This window comes from Astatotilapia calliptera, chromosome 5 (genome assembly GCF_964374335.1).
Source record: "Astatotilapia calliptera chromosome 5, fAstCal68.1, whole genome shotgun sequence".
Classification (NCBI taxonomy): domain Eukaryota; kingdom Metazoa; phylum Chordata; class Actinopteri; order Cichliformes; family Cichlidae; genus Astatotilapia; species Astatotilapia calliptera.
This window is the reverse complement of record NC_137426.1, coordinates 20,505,794-20,524,037: the sequence shown is the minus strand read 5'-3', so window position 1 is coordinate 20,524,037 and position 18,244 is coordinate 20,505,794. Positions and strand designations below refer to the sequence as shown.

Genomic DNA, 18,244 nt, shown 5'->3' with positions numbered 1-18,244 from the left:
CCCCAAGCAAAAGAAAACCAAAAAAAAACAACAACCCACAATTAGCATCACACAGGAAGCAACAAGCACATGATGTATGCTGTGCCAACACCGGGAAAAATCACAAAAGCGGGCCAATTGACACGCTTTCTGCAGTCCATGAGCAGTTTCAGGGAGTGGTTTGATATTGTCGGCCTGTTTTTGGCTCCTAATGGTGATAGGATCATCATCAACCGTCCAGACAAACTCATTGTGTGCATTGTTTTGTTTTTTTCGTCGAAACTCCTGCCAGCTTGGGGGGGGGGGGGGGGGGGGGGGGTATTAAGGTATTAAGACTTCTGAGGGCGGACTGATTTCACTTGGATTTTCTCGCCAGTGAGGATGGCAGTCACCCCTCGGCGTGTCCGCCTGAAGCCCTGGCTGGTCGCGCAGGTGGAAAGCTCGCTCTCGTCTTTCTTCGTTCATCTTTAATTTTTTCTGCAATGTCCAGTTTGATTGCTTATTAACAGTAAATGAATTATTTTCTTCATGTAGGCACCCCCTCTCCTCTCATTATGTGGTCTCCGATGGGTTCTGAGTCATCCATGCAGCCTCCCAGCTGTCCCCCATCAAACGAGGTCTGGTCCAAAGAGGAGCCTGTTAAACCCTGGCCTAAAGAGGAGCCCGTGGATGTGGAGATGCAGCAAACGACACACGACATGCCCCCAGTTACTCTGCCCGATCCGTCTTTGCAGCCCCCTCCCCTGCCCGACGGCTTGTTTGCCTCTCCCGAAATGTGGATCAGTTCCCTTCCAAGTGAGTGTGAACTGTTGCACCTGCTTGCTTGGCAGACTTCAACTTAAAATAATAATTTGAGCTTTTTGTTGTGGCAGGCTGAGGTGTAGGGGATACCTGCTGTAGCTCTCCAAGTGCAGTTGAACTTCATGACATTTGATTGGTTTAAATTAGGAAAATATAACATCAGAAAACCTCTTCTCTAGACAGCAATACTTGCTGGTTTTATAAAAAGATAGTTTCAACTCCTCTGCTTTAAGCTTGAAGATGTCACTATTCCTGTTGTTGTTTTTAAATAAACAGAACTTTTTATTAATTAATTGAGAATATGTGTCCAGTATGTGCACCATGGTCGTAAAATTGAAGTTTCTGCTCTTCTGTGACCTCTCCTTTTTCAAAAATTAAGCTTAGTTCTTTTTCTGTTTTTACCTAAAATATAGTTTTATTGCATTTTCCTTTTTAACACGCTTCCACCTTCATCTCTGACCCAGTGACAGACCTGGAGGTGCAGTTTCTTTACAGAGGGAAGGAGATGTGTCCTCCAGCGACAGTCAGCAACCCGCTAGGCTGCAGGCTGTTCTACGGAGACCTCGGGCCCATGGTCAATCAGGAAGAGCTGTTCGGCCCAGTGAACCTGGAACAGCTACGCTTTCCGACCACGGAGCACATCACCAATGACAAGCAGAGGGTCTTCACTAACCGCCTTCTGGACGTGATGGACAGAGGTCTGATCCTGGAGGTCAGCGGCCACGATATCTACGCAGTCCGTCTCTGTCAGTGCAAGGTGTACTGGTCTGGCCCCTGCGCTCCAAATCCAGCTGCTCCGAATCTCATAGAGCGGCAGAGGAAGGTCAAACTGTTCTGTCTTGAGTCTTTTCTCGCTGGTATGTATTAATGTCACTTCTTTTTAATAAATGAGATGCAATGTGTAGTTAAGCATCTTTACACTGACAAAAATGGGAGTTTCAGCGGTTTGGCCCATGCCTTAAGATCAAGGTGGGCAGGTGTGGCCTGCAATGTAAAATGAGTTTGAGCACCTGTGGAAAAGCATTTTTTTTTTATAAATATATATTTTTTTGTTTGCTGTGCAGGTGTGATAGCTCAACAGCGTGGCCAGGCACCAAGCACTCCTGACTATGAGATCAATCTGTGTTTCGGGGAGGAGTGGCCAGATGGAAGACCCAAGGAGAGGAAACTTATCATGGTCCAGGTAAAGAAATGTGTAACATAATTTAAGTGGTCTATCTTGAAATTTTTAAACAAATAAGCTTGCGAAGTGTCTTTTCCCAACACTTAACGGCCCTCTTTCACCCTGCAGGTCATTCCAGTGGTGGCCAGAATGATAAGTGAGCTGTTTTCTAGTGACGACAACACGCGATCACTTGACAGCGGCAGCATCCGCCTCCAGATTTCAAATGAAGACATCAAGGATAGCATTGTGACCCAGCTAAAGCAGCTTTACTGCCTGCTACAGACCCACCAGGGTCTGTAGCAGGCAGTAAAGTAATGGGTTTGTTCTGAAATGGATGCTGCTGCTGCACTTTGGGTCTGAATTGTTTTATGGCTTGTTGAACGTAACTGTATTTAGCCTGTGATCGCATGTTTATTTTATCAATAAAAGCGTGACTGTGAATTTGTGTGAAATCCTTTCAAAAATACAAATTATGCTCGTCTTTGAGCCATAAGAGTAAAATGCACTTTATTAGTTCCATGATGTCATCACTCGGCTGCTGCAGATGTGTCAGCTGCACATCAACGATATGGATCTCCTGCTCTGTCACATCCCAACCGTGCTCTGTTGGATTTGGATCTGTGGACTGTGAGTACAGTGAGCATAGATCCTCACAGACCTCTGAAGAGGTCATGCATATGTACTCAGTACTTTGTTTGGGCCCCTTTTGCATGAATTACTGCATCAATGCAGCATGGCATGGATGCTATCAGCCTGTGGTACTGCTGAGGTGTTATGGAAGACCAGGATGCTTCAATAGCGGCCGTCAGCTCTTCTGCATTGTTCAGTCTCATGTCTCTCATCTTTCTCTTGGCAGTGCCCCTATAGGGTTCAGGTCAGATGAGTTTGCTGGCCAATCAAGCATAGTAATCCAATGGTCATTGAACCAGGTTTTGGTACTTTTGGCAGTGTGGGCAGGTGCCAAGTCCTGGTGGAAAATTAAGTCAGCATCTCCATAAAGCTCGTCTGCGGAAGGAAGCATGAAGTACTCCAAAATGTCCTGGTAGACGGCTGCGTTGACTCTGGACTTAATAAATCACAGTGGATCAGCACCAGCCAGATGACAGGGCTCCCCAAATCAACACAGACTGGAAAATACAGACTGGATTGTGTGCCTCTCCATTCTTCCTCCAGACTCTGGGACCTTGGTTTCCAAATGAGATGCAAAATTTGCTCTCATCAGAAAAGAGGCCTTTGGACCACTGAGCAACAGACCAGCTCTTTTTTTTCTTTATCCCAGGTAAGATGCTTTTGATATTTGTTGTTCAGTTCTTCCACACTTTTCCCTTCCACATAACTTTCTATTAATGTGCTTTGATACAACACTTTGGAAACATCCAGCTTCTCTTGCAATTACCTTTTGGGGCTTTCCCTTCTCATGGAGGGTGTCAATGATGGTTTTTCTGGTCAGCAGTCTTCCCACTGAACCAGACTGAGAGACCATTTAAAGCAGGGGTGTCCAATCCCAGTCCTCGAGAGCTACCGTCCTGCAGGTTTTAGATGCATCCTTGTTTTGACACACCTGAATCAAATGAATGGCTTGTTATCAGGCCTTTGCCAAACTTGATGGATGGCATGCTGAAGAGGTAATCAAACCATTAGGGATGCATAAAAACTGCAGGACAGTAGCTCTCGAGGACTAGGATTGGGCACCCCTGATTTAAAGGCTCAGGAACCCTTTGCAGGTGTTTTGGATTAATTAACTAATTAGAGTGTGACACTTTGAGCCTACAATATTGAACCTTTTCACAATATTTACATTTTCTGAGCTTTTGAATTTGGAGTTTTCATAAGCTGTAAGCCATAGTCATCAAAATCATAACAAATAAAGGCTTGAAATATCTCTCTTTGCCAATCGATATCATATTTTCGTTCACCTTTTAAGTTGAGTTACTGAAATAAATGAAGTTTTGCATGATATTCAAATTTTCAAATTGCATCTGTATAGTGTTCACAGTATATACATACATATCTATTAAATCACCTTTTTCAACCTATTCTGATATTCAGTGTGAACTTCAGCATGTTATCGTGATCATGTGTAAATATCTCGTAGACGTAGGCTGCCGGGGGATTCCCATGATGCATTGAGTTTTTCCTTTCCAGTCACCTTTCTCACTCACTATGTATTAACAGACCTCTCTGCATTGAATCATATCTGTTATTAACCTCTGTCTCTCTTCCACAGCATGTCTTTTATCCTGTCTTCCTTCTCTCACCCCAACCGGTCGCAGCAGATGGCCGCCCCTCCCTGAGCCTGGTTCTGCCGGAGGTTTCTTCCTGTTAAAAGGGAGTTTTTCCTTCCCACTGTCGCCAAAGTGCTTGCTCATAGGGGGTCATATGATTGTTGGGTTTTTCTCTGTATCTATGAAGCGCCTTGAGGCGACTTTTGTTGTGATTTGGCGCTATATAAATAAAATTGAATTGAATTGAATCTCATTGCATGGGGTGTCCGCCATGTGATGTGCTGATTACATGTTAATGTTAACAAGAAGATGAACAGGTGTCTCCAGTGAACTGGCTGGTGTGTGAATGTCTGCTCATAAAAAAACAGACTTTGTTAAAACATTGTTTATTTTTGCTGTTGATTCTGGAGGTTGAGAGATTTGAGTTAATTGCAAATCAGCTCCCCAGAAATGATAAATGTGTTCAATGAAACACAGCTGACCTCCAGTGGTTTAGTTAAACAACAGCAAGCATGAGATCAGCACAACATACTGTAGTGTTAAAGTCACAGAGCAGGCACTGAACGTGTGTCTGTTGAGTCACTTACACTTAGAAACCTTTAAAAAATTATGTCAAATTTAATGTATCACAAATCTATGTGACAGTGATGAGTTAAACTGTTAATCTGACAAACATCTGTTCCTCCAGCCAGAGCCTCTGAGCAGTGTATCCTCTTTATTTTGGAGGTGGTCAATTTCCAGCGCTCATTTTTTTATTTCTTCGACTGAGAAAATGTTGATATTCGTCAGAAAAAAGCGTTCAACTAAAAATCATACAAAATAAATGACTTGCTCATCAAACATGTATTATTATTTTTATGTCTGTCTAACAGACAAAGAAAGAGAAGCATGTTTGCTTTAAAATCCTTTCTTTCCTGGACACATCCCTATTTGAATCTTTTGAATACAAGAGATTTTATTATATATAGTCCCCTGCATTGTGTTAAACTACGCACTGTAAATGATTCCGACCCAACACACCGTCTTTCAGTTTTGTTTAGCTTTTATTGCACACTCCTGGCTTGGCACACATGGCAGCCAACTTTCCAGTCAGCTGTGCCCTCTCCTGCCCTCTGCTGTCCAACATCACTAAAAAAAGGGAAATCCTCATCAGCACAATCACATCCACCTGTCCCTCCAACCTCTCTGGCACCCTTGAGCTCACTGCACCACCCCTCCCCTGCAGCTGAGTCAGGGTTCACACCTCAGCCACACTTATCATTTCTTTATATTTTGTGACAAAGATGGGAAATAGATTTATTGAAACGTGCAATTATACACAGAAATACAGCACAGAAGGAAAAACTAAAGTCTAAACAACTGGAATGAGCTTGAAAGCTAATATTTGGTTTGACCACCTCTATTCTTCAGCACCGTTTGAACTCTGTTAGTCAAGATTTCCTGTCATTTCTTTGAGTAGTCTTCAGGAATAGTTCTCCAGGCTTCCTGAAGGACATTCAAAGCTCTTATTTGGATGTTGATAGCCTTTTGTTCTGTTCTCTGTCAACAGGATCCCACATTGCTTCAATAATGTTTAGCTCCAATCCATGACCAATTGTGAGCCACTCAGCATTTTCCATGTCTGCTTTTTTAATGCCATTTTTGTTGTTTGAAGTCTGTCAGCACTTGGAGGCATTTCACTGGCTTGAGGTTCTAAGTAGTTATCTGCCTTGCCTCAGGGCAAACAGCACCTCTAGGAAAGAATTATATGTTTTTGTCTCAGGCTGTTTATAACAAAGTGCCTAAAGACACAATCGGGTCCTTTGCCAAGTTGTCTGTTATGTGTAGACCCAACACCGATTCATCCCTTGACTCAGGGGCCTTTTTAATGTTTGAATGACTCATAGGTCATTCTTAATTAGCGTTGCAAACAAAAACATTCTTCTGATAATGGTCACAAACAAGGACTGAACTGAAAGTGAGTGAAAAAGTAGCCAATTCTAAAGAAAAACTTTGATAGATCGCCAGAAAGCCTGGAGAACTATCACTCAAAACCACTCATAAAAAAGTTCTGGCTCCTTGGAAATAAAAACTAAGGAAATGAGGGATGACTCAAGGCTTTTCTCAACATAGGTATTACACTTTTGAATAATATTGCCGCTTTGGGTAGTGACAAAAGAGCTCATTTTTTTCAGGTTTTTATACATTTAATCTGGTGTGTAACGTCATGCTTTTATGATTTGTCATATTTTTGGATTTGAAGATCTTAATCTGCAAAGCCAGTTACAGCGGCTTGAATGAGCCATGTTCCCTCTTAAATACAGCAAAATGGCAATAAAAAAGTAGCAAAACTTTAATGAGACATTGTTTATAGTACAAGCATCCCAAAATAATGACATGGTACAGTAGCCACTTCCTGCTGTTCAGCAGGCTCCTCGGTTTACTTTCTGGAAGGGTGATCTCAGTCGTATAGAAGCAATCAAAGCAAATGTGGTGAACAAATTATTCTCAATCTGGTAAAGTTTTCATAGATCATTTGAGCTAAATACATTCACACTGGATGCTGTGACACGCTGTGTCTGGTTAATGTTTGGCTTTGTGATATCTGCTAAGAGGACATAAAAATCAACAAGCCAGGTAGATGGTGTCATAATCCTTTTTGAACATTTATAACAGGGCATTTAAAGCTAAAGGAAGGAGACGTAAAAGGGAGACTTTAAGTGCTACAACGGTGTTTAGATTTCCTTCTCTCTCTCTCTTTTAACCTTGTTTCACTTGTACCCATTTAGCATTAGCCCCAAATGTATTTATGTATAGAGAATACAACAGATATACAGATTACATAACAGCAGACTATTGAACCAATATGGAAGAATAATTAAGTAGTGTCCTCTTATCTTAATATTTACAAATGGAAAGAATGCAAAATGCTGATCAAGTTTTCTTTGTAGCATTTATTGATGGGAGGGGATTTCCACGATATCTGGTAACCTTTGCTCAAACGGGATACTACTAAAGATCTCACGCCCTCATCCAGGTGGCTCTTCCACAGATCCGGACTTTGTCCTTCTCTCTGATGAGGAAGTCTAAGCCGTACATCGACAAAGTGTGGGTTTCAAACATGAGCAGAGTTTGACTGGAAGCAAAAACAACGCATAAGGAACTAACAACAAAAGGTAAGAATTGGTGACAATATCAGCGGTACACTGAATATGTCTTTATTGTTTGTCTGAACGATGTACGGCGAAGGCTTGCTGAAAGGTTGGACTTAGTTCTTCTCTTTATTCACGGCTATCAACATAATTTAAAAACATGCTTTTCAAAATAAAATTTAAAGAATAAGGGAAAACTTGAATAATTATGTAAATGAATTCGTGGTGTGGTTTTGAATCCAAACTTTTAAAGGTTTAATGATTTTGGTTTCCACTGACTGTCATTACGCCACTTTTAAACCAACTACACATTGTTATGTGTAGGCTGTGTGCAGACAGGAATAGGACCCAAGGTGCAGACTCCAGAGCCAGATGTCAACTCAAATATAACATAACTGGAAAAAATCAAAATGGACTGACAGAACACACAGCTAGGTAAACGGTAGATCACGACACAGACAAAGAGAAACACAGGGCTTAAATACACAGAGGGAGCACTCAGGGAATGGGTAACAGGAGGAAAACAAAGCTGGGGCAAATAAGGCCTAACGAGACAAGGGGAAGCAAAACCAGACACATTAACATCAGACATGGACTTTCAAAGTAAAACAGGAAACATAACACAGACTCACAGGCAGGCACTATAACAAAGGGAACAGAGATGTGGGACCAGGGCAGACACAGACACTGACTGGACACGGGGATATAGCAACTAAGGATACACAGAGACGCGAACTAGACAAGGGGATACAGCTGACAGGGGAGACAGAGCAACTAGAGAAGACAGAGACATAAACCATAAGACAGAACTCAAAGAAACCAAAGACTAGAAATAATAATATAATAAACTCAAAAACCCTGGGTCAACGACCCAGGCATCCTAACACACATCATATGTCAGTCAGGATTTGAACCTCATGTATTCTTCATATGTCATTAATCAAGATCTGATTTAAGTGTTCCCTTAATTATTTTGATGTGTAGATAGATAGATAGATGTTAGATGTACAGTGCACGTTGTTTTATTTGTATCATATTTGTGTGTTGTGTTCAGTGTGTTTGGTCATGTGTCACTGCAGGTGTGCAGTTGTGATGTAACTGACCACATTTCTGTGTTACCACAAGATTGTTTTCTTGATCCGTTTATAATTCTCCGCCTTTTAATTTAATTTTCATTCCTCTAATTAGCTCAGACTTAACACAATAAACCTGTAAAAGTGGAAGATTTATGGGTTGATTTCAGATACAGGTGGGTGAGTCCACTCATGTATGACGTGTGTATGATTCATGTGATGTTCCAGGTGAGTCCAGTCAGTATGTTCAGGAATAACAGCCCCTTTGGCTGTGATACCAGCAGCTATGCAGACTCACTCCAGTCCAAGTATGTATTCTGGCAATTTTTTATCTGGGCAACAATCAATTGGCTGATTGCTTTATTCATTTATTTTATTCAAAGGTTCAAAGGTTTATATTTGGGTTTTTGTTTTTCTGTGACAGTGGTTATTCCACGATGGATGAAGCGCCATCACGGCTCTCAAATATGTCGAGGCCAAGTGCAAAATCAGTTTACTGTAAGTAAACATTGCTGTTAAACGTACTAATAGGTTTTAATTTCATATATATATAACTCTGATTTATCTTATTGGATATTTATTTCTTTTATGACCTTATGCAACTGATCATTTGACTATGTCATTGCTGCCTTTCCATCCTAAATATTTCAATTGTCAATTGTTATTATTATTATTATTATTATTATGCTTCCACCTTTAATTGTATTTGTGAAAAGAAGAACAAAGAACATAAAGACCTGCTTTGTGTTTCAGCAGTGCAGAGGCAGGAGTATGCAGCATCAATAAACAAGATGATGGGCAACTTTCAGTGCAGGGTGGAGGTGGAGTATTAAGAACATTTTCTATTATACATCCAAATGTACGTGTCTCTGGATAGTGTCAAACTTCTGTTTTAATCCTTCTGTGCCGCAGCACCTGTTCACCTGTGACCTGGACGGGAAGGACCTGAAAAACATCACAGACTGTGTGGACCGTTTGAACCTGCTGGAGGAGATGGGTCATGTGTGGGGTCAGACCATGCAATTGGAGGTGCAAGGCACCAAAATGATGCTCACAGATATTGAAAACAAGGTAACAACCACAGCGCAGCTTACAAAAAGTCTATTTAAACTGGAATGAGTTAATTGGATGAGTTATCATTAAATTTGTGCCAATTTGCATAAATGTCTGATATCAAAAGTATAGTAAAATGCAGACCCGCTGTCATGTGTCATACAGGTGGGTTGAAAGTTCTGGGCAGAGCTAATAACATGGAGAGGCAACCACGTGTATGTCAGTAAGAGGAAAATGCACATTTGCCAGTAGCATTTCATCTTAAAACCCTTTAAAACCTTATTTATTTATTAGGATTTATTTATTTATTAGGACACACTAACCAATAGGGTAAAAACATACCTGGATAAGAAACTCACTGCGGATCATTATCGGTCATCGCCTGCCTAGAGCCCAAACATCAACATTATTGAAACAGTGTAGGATTATTTTGACAGAGAACAGAACAAAAGGCAGAAACTTCCAAAGAAGAGCTTTGAATGTGACTCATGAAGAACTATTCCTGAAGACTACTTAAAAAAAACCCCAAAGGAAAACAAAGAGAATTCAGACTGTGTTGAAGAATAAATGTGGTCATGTGAAATATTTATTTTCAAGTTCATTAGAATCATGCAGACTTTGTTTTTGGCTTTTGTACTCTATAGCCATTTATTTTTTTAAACATTTTAATACATTCATTTAAATATTTTCAGTTTCTCTAGCAAAACATAAAAACATGGAGCTGTGACTCCAGAGGTTTTCACAGTACTGTTTAATGATGTTCAAGCTTTTCTCCTGCAATGATAGAAGCTATAAAAACATGTGAATCAACAACCCAACATCCTCTGTGATGACTTTGCTACTGTGCTTTTTCAGGACGAGCTGGAGTCGATGCCTCTCAGTGACATCCAGGAGTTCACCGCTGTGCTGAACGCCGGGGTGTTTAACTCTCTGCTCACAGTGTCAGTCCAGGCCAGGAAAAAACGCAACCACACTGTCTTCATGTTCCAGTGTGATGATGTCAGGGTGAGGGCAAACCGGCCGAGATGGCTGCCATCATGACTCATATCAAGCGAAAGCAAAGGGCAAGTGATTTTCTAATTTTTTCTTTGTTTTTTTACAGGCCGACTATGTTGAAAAACATCTCTCACTAGCACTGGCACGCCAGGGACAGAATTCAGGCATCAAGTACTGTAAAATTTCTGTGTCCATACACTTTAATCTTTATTAAAGTTTTCTTTGTGAAACTGTATCTCACCTTTTTTTAAAAAAAAATCAGAAATGAAGGAGTGAAACCTGCAGTAATCCCTAAACCCAGCGAGCCAGAGCCTGCAGCTGAACCAGCGTGGCAGTGGAGTGAGCCTGACTATGGTAAGGTTGTGACAGCATACATGGTGGTACTGATGCACTGTTATTGGTGTGATGATGGCGTATTCATCCTCTTTTTCATCTGTTTGTGGTTGTGTGTATAGAAGACCATTTGCATGATCCTGAAATGTTACTGCCTGAAGATGAGGAGGATGATGAGGAGCCCTTCATGCGTAAAGACGTACCTCGTTCATACACGGAGCTGGACAGGAATGTGGTGAGTTTTCTTTAGGAGAAGTATATTTTGCTTCTTCTTTGCATGCTTAAATCAGAAAGCATCTTTAATAACATCTGATAAGGGAAGAATAAATGAGTAAATTCCTCTTTTCTCAGTGGCTTTTTTCTTTCTTGCAGGATATGTTGAATCATATTTTAAGGGACATCGAAATCTTCATGGGACAATTAGCTGCAGCAGAAGCTAAAAATGCAAAGAAGAAGAAGACGAAGAAGAAGAAGAAAAAGGGGAAAGGTCATTTTACGCAAAAATTAAAAGCACACTTGAAAAAAAATCCCATATTGTGTGAAATTCACAGCTTCCAGCAGCGCCTGGTTTAACTCAATTCAGTTTAATTCAATTAAGTGTTATTTATGTAGCACCAAATCACAGCAACAGTTGCCTCAACGTGCTTCATATTGTAAGGTAAAGACCCCATAAAAATACAGAGAAAACAGAGAAAACCCCAACAATCAGAGGACCCTCTATGAGTAAGCACTATGGCGACAGTGGGAAGGAAAAGCTCCCTTTTAACAGGAAGAAACCTCCAGCCTAGATAACTAAGGGAGAATTCAAGGTCACCTGATCCAACCCTAACTATATACTTTATCAAAAAGGAAGGACCTCTATTTTTTCTTTTAATTTAGTATTAAAAACAGAATTTTAGATGTTAGTTTAGTTTAGCTGTGAGTTTCAGCTTTGGTCTATATTCATTACATAACTGTAGATTGCTGTGGGCTGGCTAAAATGACAAAGACTATAATCTGTATTTAAACAAATGTATTGCCTTTACTTTAAGCTCTATATTTATATAAAAATACATTTTATTCTAATAAATATTAGCAGCTGTGATGTCTGCATGTTTATTTAATTATTTATCTTTATTGTTTGTTTTTTATTTTTCAGTCATGGACAGCATGCCCTCTCAAGAAGAATTTGAAGAATGCCTCCATAAAATTAAATTCGGCTTAAACCTGCTGGTTTGTTCCCCCTTTTCCGTTAACACAATATCATCATGCTGTGGGTCTGTGTGTTGTTCCTGTGTAACATACAGCATGTGCGACATCTTTCTTTGACAGGGGGAGCTCAATGGAAAGATCAACAATCCCAGTGCTCCTGAATTTGTCCGCTCCTTTTTTGTCTCGTTAAAATTCGTAAGTGACTATTAAAAACATTTTTGGCATCATCTTTAGAATTTCCCAGCACTGTTTCCACCTTCACACATACGCCCACCCACGCGATCGCAAATATAACGGAAAACATAAATGGATTAAATTAATGATAGTCTAGAGTGGGCAGTGAGGAAGAAATCTGAGGAAAGATAGCAAGGACATTTTAAAAATCACGCATAACAGAGCTGCTTAAAAGCAGGACTAAAACAAAATTGGTTTTAAAAGTCATTTCTTCAAAGCCGACTCTGCTCACACAGGTCATTTCAAAACCGAAGCACCCTGACTGTGAAACGTAGTTAAAAAGATGTTTTTTCACAGGACTGCACCCATGATTCATTAGCTTGTAGAACCACTTTTAGCACTAATTGTTTTGTGACTTTATCAGTCTCTCACATCACTGTGATGAAATTCTGGCCCACACCTTTTTACAGGGTTGTGTCAGTTAATTGAGTGTTGTGGGCATTTTATTTATGCGCAGCTCTCTTAAGGTCGCCCCACAGCATTTCAGTTGGGTTAGTTTGGAGGTTGCAACACATCCATTCTTTTCTTTTACAGCTGTTCTGTTAGAAATATGCTGCTCTGCTTAGGCTCATGGTCCTACTTATAACCAGTTTAATGAAAGCTTGAAGTGTTACACAGAGGGCCTCATGTTTTACTTCAAAATACTTTGCAGTTCATGGTTGCTTCAGTGACTGGTTTCCAGGTCCTGTGGCTGCAAACGAGCCCAGATCATCACCACTCCATCGCTGTGCTTGACAGTTGTTATGAGGTGTTCATGCTGATATTCTTCGTTTGGCTTTTGTAAAAGTGCTGTCACATAAAGAACTGTTAATGAGTGTTTAAACACTGGGAATTAACTTAACTGGGGATTTGATTCTCATTTGCTCACTGGCTGGACTTTAAACTGCACAGACACCTCCTGTTGTCATCTCAGCAAGCCTTCCACCTGCTCAGGGTGGGCTGTGCACACCACTGTTCCACTGGACTTATATTCGTTATTAATTGTTAATGCCCTCATCAGGTGGTGTCACACTGTCCTGAGGTTCTGCCGCCCAGCATTATTGCGCCGTTGCTGACCCCTCAGTGTATCCGTCTCATGAGTGAAGAGGCGTCCACGGAGGAGGACGAGCTGTGGCAGTCTCTGGGAGATGCCTGGAACATTCCCAGGTGTAACAAGACATCTCTTATACTTTGACTTCTTTTTGTTTACAGCTGAGAAAGTGTTCTGTTAAATGTCAGCAGGGCAATCAAACATGTACTCTTACTGTTATCAGTACCCAGTGGCCAGAAGATGATGAGGACATTCCAACCTACACCCCGCAGTTCTTCGATGGCTGGCAGCCCCCTGAAGTCACTGCAGAACCTCCCCCCACTCCACCTCTGACCAGACAGAGGAGTGCACCCAAATCTGTGGCCAGACCAAAGAGCCCACAACCTGGACCCAGTAAACCAGTAACCAGGCAGGAGGATCGGCAACCTGCGCCCAGTCAGGTAAACGAAGCATTCAAGTATCTTCTAGTTACTTAAATAAAAAGCACAGAAGTTCACATCAATGCTATTTTCTTCTTCCACACAGACGTATGCCAGTTGGAAACCTACACGGTACGCATGAACACACAAAGGAGTCAATGATTCAGTGCAAAGTGAGTGTTTTTGATTTTGACTTTTTCCCAGCTCAGTGGAGCCAAAACCGCGAGAAGTGCGTGTGAAGTCTGACTTCATTTCAAGAAACCAAAGAGAGCTCACCGTGAGAAAAGGAGAAACAGTTCAGGTATCAGCAAAGTGACTCATCCGATTTTTCTGTCCCTACTCGCATTTGTTTTGTTAACTGCCTCCATATTTGCTTTATTTGTGCCTACAGCTGCTGGACAAGTCCAAGCAGTGGTGGAAAGTGAGGAATGACAGAGGGGAGGAAGGCTTTGTCCCCAGTAATATCCTGAGCGATAATGATCACCAACCTGATGAAGAGGTTACCACTTAGCAGACACGAACACGTTACAGTTCACATTAAAGATACACAAACACTGAATTATTCTGAGCGTAGATGATAAGAAATAAAAAGCATGTTTGTGCAGGATTAGACTTTTGCCAAGCCACAGGTGCTAATGGGAGTGATCCCATTCCTGTTTCATTCCACACTCCAGGAAACTGGGAATTTACTATAAATACAAGAAACATTACTTGTAATGAGTCACTGCTGAGTGTTTTTGCCCTTCTAATTTGATGTTTACTTCTGTAAAACAAAGCAGAAAGCCCAACAAAGACAGGAAGTAAAACTTTCAACTGTGTAAAAGAGACCAGGAATCACAAAATAAAACAGGAACGGACATGAGCAAAAACCAATAATCATATAGTTTAAACTATATAGCAAGCTGTATGTGCATTTTTATTTTCAGACTTAATTAAAGTAATACTACTTTACACTTAAACTAATAATACATTATTGTTCCATTTTCAAAGGAAATTGTGGCCTCACCTGTCCTAACAAAGAGGTCCAAGCCTGCCGAAGTGAAAGCCTGGCTCGAAGACAAGGGCTTCAGTAAAATGTGAGTACAACCAGAATTCTTCACTCCCTAATGTAATGAATTGGCTGTGCAGGTGGCCTTGGTGCTAGTTTCTGGCATTTACTATCCAGTGTCTGCATAAAAAGAAACATGAAGGTCAGAAAGATCAGCTGAAATATCAGGGAGGAGGGACAAATGTGGACAAACAGTTAAAGAGTAAAAATGGTCTCAGATGTGGATGATCAACCTGCTGTGACATCTGCAATCATCTCTGTTCTCCTTCATATTAATATTAGTGTTATCAATTATCAAAATTATCGCAATTTTCATACATTTCAGCTTTATTTATTCATTTTTTCAGTCTGTTAAGTATAAATATTAAAAACAACCTTAGCTGAACAACAAAACATGACATATTAATGTATACTTTATTAACCCTGTAGAAATTGCTTAGTCCTCTGCATTTAACCCATTCTACCAGTAAGCAGTGGGCAGCTACCAATCCAGCACACAGGGAGCAGTGTGTAGAGACGGTACCTTACTCAAGCCCCAAAACTATTCATGGCAGCGGTGGGATTCAAAGACACTGGAGCCTTAATCCAGCACCTTAGACCGCTCAGCCACGCTACCGATTGCACTGTGTTATTATGTATTTAATCCAAAAAGCAGAAGCACCGTGTGAAAATCTGAGTTCTCCTTTACCCTCTTAATCTCTATGGAAGCAGTAAGTACTGATCATCAGCGAGTGTGAGCAACTCTATAAAAGCTGAAGTCTTGGCAGTTAGCATTGCCAAGACATAAGAAATGTCATTTTCAAATAATTTGAAGTCTTTCACTCTACAGTGAGAAAGATTTTTCGCAAATGAAAAACATTCAAGATTTTCCAATCTTCCCTGGAGTAGACTTTTCAACCCGAGGTCAGACCATGCAATGCAGAGGAACTGCAAAAAATCCAAGACTCACACTTTTCAGACTCTACAGGCCTCAGCATGTTAAATGTAAAAGTTCCTGACAGCATAAAGACTGAACAACTATGGCTTGTTTGGAAGGATTGCCAGGAAAAAGCCTCTTCTCTCTAAAAAGAACGTGGCTGCATGGTTTGTGTTTGCCAAGCCTAAGCTACACTAAGAACAAACTACAAGACTTCTGTAACAATGACCTTTTGACAGATGAGATCAAAATGTTTGGCCACATTTGGGAAAGCCAAACACAGCATATCAGCACAAAAAAAAAAAACACCTCATACCACCCGACAGCACGTTGATGGAGGGGTGATGATTTAGGTTTTGTTGGCAGCCACAGGCCCTGAGTATGATGCAGTCATTGAACTGACACAAAATCCTCTGAGTACCACAGTATTTGTAGAGTCTAATGTGAGGCCATATACCATGTTTGGCTAAAAGTGAGTGATGCAACAATGATCCCAAGCACAGCGGTAAATTTACAACAGAATCACTGAAAGTGAAAAAATACAGGCGTTGATCCAAAGTCCAGACCTGCAACTGACTGAAATGCTGTGGTGGTACTTTAAGAGAGCTGTGCATGGACAAATGTCTACAACTTAACAGAAGAGTGGGCCAAAAGTTCTCCATAATTACACGAGAAACTGTTAAAGTCATACAGAAAATGATCACTTCATGTTTTTGTTGCTAAAAACGGCTCTGCAAGATAGTGAATCATGGGAGGTACTTAGCTTGGCTATATAAATCTGCAGGTATATAAAGACACAGCTGTGTGTACTGCTGCACACTAAGCAGGTTTTCCAAAGTGTGAGAAACACAGATCCATGTTATTTATCTCCTGCAGCACTGTACGCTGTCTCGGTGTGGTGAGCGGCGCTACGCTTCTGGGCATGACCAGAGAGGAGCTGAAGGTGATGTGTCCCGAGGAAGGAGGCCGAGTCTTCTTCCAGTTAAACGCAGTCAGGTCGCAGCTAGCCGTAAGTGACAAAGCACTGCTTCACTCGCTTCTCCCATCCATGTGGAGTTTCTATAGAAGCATGCTGCATGTAGCACAGACAACTCTGCTCTGTCTTTTGTGAACACTTTAGGCTTCCAGTTAAGTGAGACCAGTGACGGGACATCAAAGGGGACAGAAGAGGACCAAAACTGGTCACCGATGATCAGACTGAAAACTTTGAGCTTTGAGTTTACAGTGCATACTTACGTCTCGTTTGAAATATATCTATATATATATATCTATATATATCTATATCTATCTATCTATCTATCTATCTATCTATCTATCTATCTATCTATCTATATATATATATATATATATATATACACACACACACATACACATATATACACACACACATATACATACACACAGATAGTCGTGTTGTCGTCTTGTGTAATATAAGATCAGTAATCGCTTGAATTCTGTAATAAAAAGTTGGAGTCTAATTTGTCACAGCATAACCTGTAAATAAAAGTGTGACACAACCTGGGTGAATTAACATGCTTTATTTTGTTGTCGAGTCATTACACGTGAACCTCAGAGGCATCTGAATCTGTAAAACTCTGGCAGTCCATCTCAAGCAATAAGGCTACAGATTAATGGAAATAAAATCAGGCAGAATTTAAAAAAATGATAAAAATGATCATAATAATCATAATGTCTACACAGTTACATGGCTGTAAAAACAAAGAAGAAAACCTCAGCTGAAAACAAACACACACTGAGTATCAGAATACTTAGAGCACTATGAGGTTAGTAATGTAAATGATGCCGAACATGTTAACTGTTAACGCCATGTTTGAATATATGCTGTGTTTCTGTGTTGGCTCCCACTCAGTGTTACTCGACTTCACGTATTTTATCTCTGACCCTCATGTGCTACTATTTACTGAGCTCAATCTCCTTTATATATTGAAATATTGGTATTAATACAACAATACCAGAAACGTGAGCTTCTGAAGTAAAAGGAGTTGTTGCTTTTTCTTTTTTCCTGATGGTTGGCTTCAATATATTAATTATATGAGTAATATATTAATTTGAACTATGCAAACTATAATGGGACTTTTATGTAGTTTTCAGTATGTCAGCAGTTGATTGCTGTGAGTTGCAGTCTTGAATACTGCTGCTGGGCTCCAAAAAGACATGATTTGTGAGGTAGGGTGGACTATATGTTGGACATAATTAGCATAATAAACAGTAAACAACAAGGTGTAAAAGTGAACAGATAGAAACCGAACAGGTGGAAAAGTTTTGGGTTGGTTCAGATGACAAATGCCGTAGCAGCATGAGCAACTGTAATCAAAAAACTCCCATAATCACAGTGCAAAATGTTACAGAGTAGTCAAAACTGAATATTAAACGAGCGAGTAAAAGGCTAACGTCAGTGTAGATGTAAAATCCATCAGTGTTTTGGTTCAAATGAAAAAGTGCAAGGGCCAAAGTGTTCACAGACACTGCTGGAGGTGACGTTTGGCTTTAGAGTAAAAAGTACCAACTTTGACACTTTATCTGTTACATTTGCATTGAAATACTGAGAGTTCACAGGAATAAAAACAGGTGAAGAATAATGACTAATGCAGTAATAAAGAGGCAGAGCAGACACTCTGTGTCCACTTAG

The 18,244-nt window shown here is 40.5% G+C and overlaps 2 protein-coding genes across 4 annotated transcripts; both read left to right on the top strand.

Moving 5' to 3' along the window:
- Positions 1-466: 466 nt before the first annotated feature.
- Positions 467-2,386, top strand: LOC113021698 (interferon regulatory factor 6-like). Its single transcript, XM_080301870.1, has 4 exons — positions 467-774; positions 1,245-1,637; positions 1,845-1,963; positions 2,072-2,386. Exons 1-4 carry the CDS (start codon positions 492-494, stop codon positions 2,243-2,245), a joined length of 969 nt encoding a protein of 322 aa, XP_080157996.1. The 5' UTR covers positions 467-491; the 3' UTR covers positions 2,246-2,386.
- Positions 2,387-7,195: 4,809 nt separating this feature from the next.
- eps8l3a (EPS8 signaling adaptor L3a) lies at positions 7,196-16,868 on the top strand. Of its 3 annotated transcripts, none has more exons than XM_080301869.1 (19): positions 7,196-7,325; positions 8,603-8,682; positions 8,799-8,872; positions 9,131-9,195; positions 9,287-9,445; positions 10,283-10,432; positions 10,530-10,594; positions 10,686-10,777; positions 10,879-10,991; positions 11,129-11,243; positions 11,895-11,968; positions 12,068-12,142; positions 13,182-13,327; positions 13,435-13,651; positions 13,737-13,762; positions 13,835-13,931; positions 14,022-14,129; positions 14,621-14,706; positions 16,471-16,868. In XM_080301869.1, exons 2-19 carry the CDS (start codon positions 8,618-8,620, stop codon positions 16,703-16,705), a joined length of 1,962 nt encoding a protein of 653 aa, XP_080157995.1. In that variant the 5' UTR covers positions 7,196-7,325; positions 8,603-8,617; the 3' UTR covers positions 16,706-16,868. The 3 variants fall into 3 exon arrangements, with proteins under 3 accessions (XP_080157995.1, XP_026022188.2, XP_080157994.1); XM_026166403.2 differs by lacking the exon at positions 7,196-7,325 and having other exon boundaries at positions 8,582-8,682; positions 16,471-16,603; positions 16,715-16,868; XM_080301868.1 differs by lacking the exon at positions 7,196-7,325 and having other exon boundaries at positions 8,582-8,682.
- The last annotated feature ends 1,376 nt before the right edge of the window (positions 16,869-18,244 follow it).

Coding starts and splice junctions, on each gene's coding strand:
- eps8l3a (XM_080301868.1), top strand. CDS start 8,582: ATGATTCATGTGATGTTCCAGGTGAGTCCAGTCAGTATGTTCAGGAAT. Junction 10,595..10,685: donor GGACAGAATTCAGGCATCAA/GTACTGTAAAAT, acceptor AAAAAAAATCAG/AAATGAAGGAGTGAAACCTG. Junction 14,130..14,620: donor ATCACCAACCTGATGAAGAG/GTTACCACTTAG, acceptor CCATTTTCAAAG/GAAATTGTGGCCTCACCTGT.
- LOC113021698 (XM_080301870.1), top strand. CDS start 492: ATGAATTATTTTCTTCATGTAGGCACCCCCTCTCCTCTCATTATGTGG. Junction 775..1,244: donor GTGGATCAGTTCCCTTCCAA/GTGAGTGTGAAC, acceptor TCTCTGACCCAG/TGACAGACCTGGAGGTGCAG. Junction 1,638..1,844: donor TCTTGAGTCTTTTCTCGCTG/GTATGTATTAAT, acceptor TTTGCTGTGCAG/GTGTGATAGCTCAACAGCGT.